This window comes from Oncorhynchus mykiss, chromosome 5 (genome assembly GCF_013265735.2).
Source record: "Oncorhynchus mykiss isolate Arlee chromosome 5, USDA_OmykA_1.1, whole genome shotgun sequence".
Taxonomy (NCBI): Eukaryota; Metazoa; Chordata; class Actinopteri; order Salmoniformes; family Salmonidae; genus Oncorhynchus; species Oncorhynchus mykiss.
In genome coordinates, this window is record NC_048569.1 from 25,142,455 (window position 1) to 25,151,027 (window position 8,573).

Sequence of the window (8,573 nt, forward strand, 5' to 3'; positions counted from 1 at the left end):
TTCGAAAGTATGCTTGGGGTCATTGTCCATTTGGAATACCTATTTGCGACCAAGCTTAATTTCCCAACTGATGTCTTGAGATGTTGCTTCAATATATCCACATAATTTTCCTCCCTCATGATGCCATCTATTTGTGAAGTGCACCAGACCCTCCGGCAGCAAAGCACCCCCACAAAATGATGCTGCCACCCCCGTGCTTCACGGTTGGGATGATGTTCTTCAGCTTGCAAGCCTCCCCATTTTTCCTCCAAACATAACGATGGTCATTATGACCAAACAGTTCTATTTTTGTTTCATCAGACCAGAGGACATTTCCACAAAAAGTACGATCTTTGTCCCCGTGTGCAGTTGCAGTCTGGCTTTTTTATTTTTATTTATGGCGGTTTTGGAGCAGTGGCTTCTTCCTTGCTGAGCAGCCTTTCAGGTTATGTTGGTTATGTTCACAAGGTCCTTTGCTGTTGTTCTGGGATTGATTTGCACTTTTTGCACCAAAGTACGTTAATCTCTAGGAGACAGAATGCGTCTCCTTCCTGAGTGGTATGGCGGCTGCGTGGTCCCATTGCGTTTATACTTGCGTACTATTGTTTGTACAAATGAACGTGGTACCTTCAGGCGTTTGGAAATTGCTCCCAAGGATGAACCAGACTTGTGGAGGTCTACAATTTCTTTCTGAGGTCTTGGCTGAGTTTGGTAGGCCTTGAAATACATCCACAAGTACACCTCCAATTGACTCAAATGATGTCAATTAGCCTATCAGAAGCTTCTAAAGCCATGAAATAATTTTCTGGAATTTTCCAAGCTGTTTAAAGGCACAGTCAACTTCGTGTATGTAAACTTCTGACCCACTGGAATTGTGATACAGTGAATTATAAGTGAAATAATCTGTCTGTAAACAATTGTTGGAAAAATTACTTGTGCCATGCACAAAGTAGGTGTCCTAACCGACTTGTCAAAACTACAGTTTGTTAACAAGAAATGTGTGGAGTGATTGAAAAACAAGTTTTAATGACACCAACATAAGTGTATGTAAACTTCCGACGCTACTCTGTACAACTGCAGGCGATGTCTCGATTGTGCTTCTGATATAGTGGATCATGAATCAAGTATACATAACAGAATAATATAACATGGAAACAGGCATTAGGATATTATCACCAAAGGATGAGTGAGCACACATAAGAGATGATCAGTTTTATCAATGGTCTGGATATATCCATTATCCTCTATTGAGATGCAGAACAACGAACATCGTTAGGGGTAGGAAGTTACTGGTGCCAAGACAGTAAGAATGAGGAGAAAAATCCTAAATCTAATATTTATATTATGCAGGTTCAAGTTGATTTCAATACTTGATATGCAAGAATCAAATCCTTAGGGCTATTTCGCTAATTGACTTGCAAATGCCTCATTGTAAGATATGGTTTACGTTAAGTGGGTGTCAAGGGGTCAGGGTTGATTCAACAGGGAGGAGAACATCGTGATAGGGTCCAGTGAGACCCATAGCAGGACTTACAGTGCATTCAGAAAGTTTTCAGACCCCTTGATTTTTTCTACATTTTGATACGTTACAGCCTTATTCTAAAATGTATTAAATTAAAAATGTTCTTCATCAATCTATACACAATACCCCATAATGACAAAGCAAAAAAAAACATTTAGAAATTGTGGCAAATTTATTAAAAATAAAAAACAGAAATACCTTATTTACATAAGCATTCAAACCCTTTGCTATAAGCCTCGAAATTAAGCTCAGGTGTCCTGTTTCCATTGATCATCCTTCTACAACTTGATTGGAGTCCACCTGTGGTAAATTCAATTGATTGTACATGATATGGAATGCCACACACCTGTCTATATAAGGTCCCACATTCGACAATACATGTCAGAGCAAAAACCAAGCCATGAATTGTCCGTAGAGCTCTGAGAAAGGATTGTGTCGAGGCACAGATCTGGGGAGGGTACCAAAATATTTCAGCAGCATTGAAGGTCCCCAAGAACACAGTGGCCTTCATCATTATTAAATGGAAGACGTTTGGAACCACCAAGACTCTTCCGAAAGCTCACGGCCAAATTGGGGGGAGAAGGGCCTTGGTCAGGGAGGTGACCAAGAACCCAATGGCCACTCTGACAGAGCTACAGAGTTCCTATGTGGAAATGGTAGAACCTTCCAGAAGGACAACCATCTCTGCAGCACTCCACCAATCAAGGCCTTTATGGTAGAGTGGCAAGACGGAAGGCACTCCTCAGTAAAAGGCACTTGACAGCCCACTTGGAGTTTGCCAAAAGGCACCTAAAGGACTCAGACCATGAGAAACAAGATTCTCTGATCTGAAGAAACCAAGATTGAATACGGGCATAAATGCCAAGCGTTAAGTCTGGAGGAAACCTGGCACCATCCCTACAGTGAAGCATGGTGGTGGCAGCATTATGCTGTGGGGATGTTTTTCAGCGGCAGGGACTGGGACACTAGTCAGGATCGAGGGAAAGATGAACGGAGCAAAATACAGAGAGATCTTTGATGAAAACCTGCTTCAGAGCTTTCAGGACCTCAGACTGGGGCGAAGGTTCACCTTCCAACAGGACAATGACCCCAAGCACACAGCCAAGACAACACAGGAGTGACTTTGGAGGAGTGACAACTCTCTTTGGGACAACTCTCTGAATGTCCTTGAGTGGCCCAGCCAGAGCCTGGACTTGAACCTGATCGATCATCTCTGGAGAGACCTGAAAATAGCTGGGCAGCGACGCTCCACATCCAACCTGACAGAGCTTGAGAGGATCTTCAGAGAAAAGTGGGAGAAACTCCCCAAATACAGGTGTGCCAAGCTTGTAGCGTCATACCCAAGAAGACTCAAGGCTGCAATTGCTGTCAAAGGTGCTTCAACAAAGTATTGAGTAAAGGGTCTGAATACTTATGTAAATGCTATATTTCCGTTTTATTTTTATTTTATACATTTGTAAAAAAATAAATATCTAAAAACCTGTTTTTGCTTTGTCATTATGGGGTATTGTGTGTTGATTGATGAGAGGAAAGTCAAGGGGTCTGAATACTTTCTGAATGCACTCTATATCAGTCGAATCGTACCAAACAGTCTAATGATCATGTTATTCACCCTAACACAATTTAATTCTCAAACGAGGTTAAATTGTAATTACAACATTTTCCAACTCCCACCTTTTCCAACTCAATAAAATATGTCCAAGCTGTCACTATCAACTATGTGTTACATAAAAGAGCAGTATTTGGGATGTGAACCATTCACTCTCTCCTGGAGAGACCATCACAGCAACACCTGTCAATGAATAGAAGAACTGACAGAGCGGTGCGAAATGAGTTTTAATTCACTCACGCTAAATACCAATAGGCGTCTCTCCGGGAAACATTTGGACCATCATGGACAGCCAGTCAGTCAGTCTTTATCTTGAATATTGTCGCGTGATTAATTGTAGCTTCACTTCAGCCTTCTGTACTGTGTGTGGGTCGATGGAATAGGCTACACCGCATTATATCCACGGGTGTCCCCGCTACGCATCACATCATGCAAAATATCTTGACAGTTAGTGGCCATGGAAATGTTATATGTTCTAGCTTGAATTCACAAATGTTATCGTAAAAAGGACCTGATGGCGACATGTGTAGCCTAAAAGTTAATCAAGGCAGAGATTAATCAAACAGCGAGCATGGTTCGTGTTCACATGCCTGTTGCAATTTCGATCCATACGCAGGTCCATGACACAGTTCAAAACCGGGGATAAAACGCAGGATAGGGAAACATTTCAACTACCTAGAATAATCATTCCAAAGGTCAAATTTGATGGAACAAAATATTTGCACCATATAAACTCACATGCACAGGCTATAACAGGTGCTACAACTGCGGATTTGTGTTGAGAAGAAAGGGAAATATTTAAAATGCGGATAAAATAAAATATATAATGGCAAAGTTTAGCCTTGTGCAATTGGATGTCATAAAACACACCCTGACAACTTTAGAGCAAATACCTGCACAACACAACAACAAGCACTGCTGGTCTATCAAAAAAAAGTCACCTTTTAAACTGTTCTTACCTCGGGCCAAGGTAGTCGGGAACTGCAAACAGAGAAACACAACGATGCCCAAACTCAGGTAGCATCCTCCCGAAAACTGTCCCATCACTGCGCCGGTTTTCTTCCTTCCTATCTGACCCGGGGATTCTGCGCGCGGAACTTGAGCATTTGCAATCGTTGACCTTGTCACCAGTAACAGGTTACCCCGCACTGATGACGTTTAGACAGGGCCAGTCTGTCGCCACCTCAGCCGAGGAAGGCTAACAGTGGCGGCATATCTGGTTCGCAGAGCAGACAATGAGATGGATAGATGTGTGTGTTTCAGTGGTCGGGCAGCCTGTGAGAGAGAGTGAAATAATTAAACCTCGCAAGCCAATAGCTAGCTCTCGGTTTTGGGGCGGAGAGAGAGAGAGAGAGAGAGAGGGGCTGGGGTAGAGGTGATAGGCTACTGAGGAGAGAAATCCAGATTATCGACAGAGAAACCACAGATGACCACTGTGTGAGTCATCGAATCAATTTAGCGACACAATCATCTATCCAGTTTTTCCTTAATGTCAGTGCGGAGTCATTTTGAATAGATATTATCCTTATGATGTAAACCGCCAGTCACTTAGCTGAAAACAAATGCTTGTGATTTATTTGCTTGTGTATTATTTTTTGAGTCCTTTTAAAGGGAAGAATGTATGAAGACATTACCAACGAAATTGGATTCTCTGGGTATAGGTTTCAGGGAATCATTCAAATAGGTGGTAGACTACAATAAAAGATGCCTGATGTGGTCCTCCTGCCCACCCCAGCCAGATAAACTAGGGCACACCTAGGACTACAGGTTTCATTAACCCAATGATTACATGATTATGTATTGTTAACATATCCTGAGGCATTCTTAACCACTTTGATTGAGAATATTGTAAACATTATTGTGCAGAATACAATAGGCCGTCAGCCTCCCAGCTTTTCATTTCCCATCTATTCCATGGACTAATGCTCCACAGAGTGGATTGACATTGAGTAGTTATGTTAACCAACATATCAAGGCACAAGGCGTGACCCAGATGCAGACACAGGAGGCAGATGGTTGGAGTCTTACAATGTTTATTAATCCAAAAGGAGTAGGCAAGAGAATGGTCGTGGACAGGTAAAAGGTCAAAACCAGATCAGAGTCCAGGAGGTACAGAGTGGCAGACAGCCTTGTGGCCAGGCAGGCAGTACAGAGTGGCAGACAGCCTTGTGGCCAGGCAGGCAGTACAGAGTGGCAGACAGCCTTGTGGCCAGGCAGGCAGTACAGAGTGGCAGACAGCCTTGTGGCCAGGCAGGCAGTACAGAGTGGCAGACAGCCTTGTGGCCAGGCAGGCAGTACAGAGTGGCAGACAGCCTTGTGGCCAGGCAGGCAGTACAGAGTGGCAGACAGCCTTGTGGCCAGGCAGGCAGTACAGAGTGGCAGACAGCCTTGTGGCCAGGCAGGCAGTACAGAGTGGCAGACAGCCTTGTGGCCAGGCAGGCAGTACAGAGTGGCAGACAGCCTTGTGGTCAAGGCAGGCAGGCACAGAGTCCAGAAACAGGCAAGGGTCAAAACATGAGGAGTAGAAAAGGAGAATGCAAAAAGCAGGCAAATGGGAAAACCGCTGGTTGACTTGGAACATGCAAGACAAACTGGCACAGAGAGACAGGTAACACAGGGATAAATACACTGGGGAAAACAAGAGACACCTAGAGGGGGTGGAGACAATAACGAGGACAGGTGAAACAGATCAGGGTGTGACACAACAAAAACAACAACGCATCTGCATTCCATGTAAATCAGTGGGAGTTGACTTTCTCAGGCACAATTACCCTATTCGGTGAAGATTCAATAGTTTATTTCCTAGGGTCCTCATCGGAGGTCAGCCCTTTAGATGGGGTTAAGTGCTTGATATCATTGCTCAAGCAGGCATAACCAGCACTATAAAGGGAACCTTCACAGCTATACACTATGTGGGGTGTTTTTCCAGTTTCCCTACATAATTGTGAATGATGAGAGGGTGTTCCAGACATAATTATACACTATACACTACACTATAGCAAATTTTTTCAACCAATGACATCATTGGGTGATTAAGCCTGCTGTATGATATAAAATGAATGGAGTTGTGTTGTAGCAATTATTGTGGCCTTTGGGTTTCGCCGATTGTATGATCACGCTAGCACCAAGTAGATATGCTTGTTCTTGTTCAATAGAGCCATTGGACTTATCTCAACGATGTTCCTATTTGCCAGGATATTGCAGGATATCTAGGTTGACTCATTTTCCCTGGCTTTGTAAAATGGGGACGGTGCTAGTTTACAGGTTCACAGAATTTATGTTACCATGCACTGTCGATCTGAGATTGCTAAACAATGGTCTTCAATGGCTGTTTCTGATGATTCCTCTTTCCAAGAAGAGCTGGACGGCGAAATAGTTTTGAAATGTTATTTTACATCGGAACACAGAGCCCTATTTATTTGAGCCAGAATACACTAAAGAGGAGTTGAGACAGAGATAAATAGAATTGCGAGACCAGCAAGCAGTAAGCATTTCACTGTAATACCTATTGTATTCGGCGCATGTGACAAATAGCATTTGATTTGATTTGACAGACTAATATACTGTTTTATTAAAAACTGTTTACTGGCCAACAAATTAAAGTTTAAATGATGCACCAACTCCCTGCATCATTTGACTGAAGCTAGTTTATCCCAATACATTTCATTAATATCACAATTAATTGAACCAGAATGTCACGCCCTGACCTTAGTTTTCTATGTTTTATGTATTATTTTGGTCAGGTCAGGGTGTGAAGAGGGTGGGTATGCTTGTTGCCCTGTCTAGGGTTTTTTGTATATCTAGGGGTGTTAGTTGGTCTAGGTTTATTATAGGTCTATGGTGGCCTGAATTGGTTCCCAATCAGAGACAGCTGTTTATCGTTGTCTCTGATTGGGGATCCTATTTAGGTTGCCATTTTGGTTTTGTGGGTTATTGTTTGTGTAGTTGCCTGTCTGCACTTGTGTCTTATAGCTTCACGTTTGTTTAGTGGTCTTCGTGTAATAAAAGAAGAATGTATTCTTATCACGCTGCGCCTTGGTCTCCTCATTATGACAAACGTGCCACGGAAGTTGAAGTTAAATACTTTATTGGTTTCTGATGCAGCTGGAATCCTTCAGTCACATGTCAGTACACTTGTAAAAAAATATTATACAAAACATCAATATACACTACCGGTCAGAAGTTATAGAACACCTACTCATTCAAGGGTTTTTCATTATTTTACTATTTTCTACATTGTAGAATAATAGTGAAGACATCAAAACTATGAAATAACACATATGGAATCATGTAGTAACCCAAAAAATGTTAAACAAATATATTTTATATTTGAGATTATTCAAATTGTCACCCTTTGCCTTGATGACAGCTTTGCACACTCTTGGTATTCTCTCAACCAGCTTCACCTGGAATGATTTTCCAACAGTCTTGAAGGAGTTGCAACATATGCTGAGTACTTTTCCTTCACTTCGGTCCGACTCTTCAATTATTCAATTTAGTTGAGGTCCGGGGGATTGTGGGGGGGAGGTCATCTGATGCAGCACTCCATTACTCTCCTTCTTGGTAAAATAGCCCTTACACAGCCTGGAGGTGGGTTGGGTCATTGTCTTGTTGAAAAATACATGATAGTGTTACTAACTCCAAACCAGATGGGATGGCATATTGCTGCAGAATGCTTTGGTAGCCATGCTTGTTAAGTGTGCCTTGAATTCTAAATAAATCACAGACAGTGTCACCAGCAAAGCACCCCCACACCATAACACCTCCTCCTCCTCCATGCTTTACGGTGGGAAATACACATGCGGAGCTCATCTGTTCACCCGCACCACGTCTCACAAAGACACAGCAGTTGGAACCAAAAATCTCCCATTTGGATTCCAGACCAAAGGACAAATTTCCACCGGTCTAATATCCATTGCTCGTGTTTCTTGGCCCAAGCAAGTCTCTTCTTATTTTTGGAGTCCTTTAGTAGTGGTTGCCCGGTAGTATATATACTGAACAAAAATATAAACACAACATGCAACAACTTCAAAGATTTTACGATTCATATAAGGAAATCAGTCAATTTAAATAAATACATTTGGCCCTATTCTAAATAGATATGCACCTGAAAGTCATAGATATCTTTAAAAAAGTAGGGGCATGGATCAGAAAACCAGTCAGTCTCTGCCGTGACCACCATTTGCCTCATGCAGCGAGACGCATCTCCTTTGCATAGAGTTGATCAGGCTGTTGATTATGGCCTGTGGAATGTTGTTCCACTCCTCTTCAATGGAAGTTGCTGGATATTTGCGGAACACGCTGTCATATATGTTGTTCCAGAGCATCCCAAACATGCTCAAAGGTTGACATGTCTGGTGAGTTTGCAGGCCATAGAGGAACTGGAACATTTTCAGCTGCCAGGAATTGTGTACAGAAGAACCCTTTAAAGTTTTAGATTGCGCCTTTTTTGCATAGCACCTT

The 8,573-nt window shown here is 42.4% G+C and overlaps 1 protein-coding gene across 5 annotated transcripts in view; it reads right to left on the reverse strand.

The window, feature by feature from the left end:
• LOC110522839 (netrin receptor UNC5D) overlaps positions 1 to 4,380 on the reverse strand; it is a 310,274-nt gene extending 305,894 nt beyond the window's left edge. For 4 of the 5 annotated variants that reach the window (XM_036977120.1, XM_036977119.1, XM_036977118.1 and 1 more), the window contains exon 1: positions 4,052 to 4,380. In XM_036977120.1, the coding sequence (XP_036833015.1) occupies positions 4,052 to 4,154 (103 nt within the window). In that variant the 5' untranslated portion in view covers positions 4,155 to 4,380. The remainder of the gene's footprint in view (positions 1 to 4,051) is intronic. The other variant, XM_036977117.1, reaches the window with a different exon arrangement.
• Between the last annotated feature and the right edge of the window lie 4,193 nt (positions 4,381 to 8,573).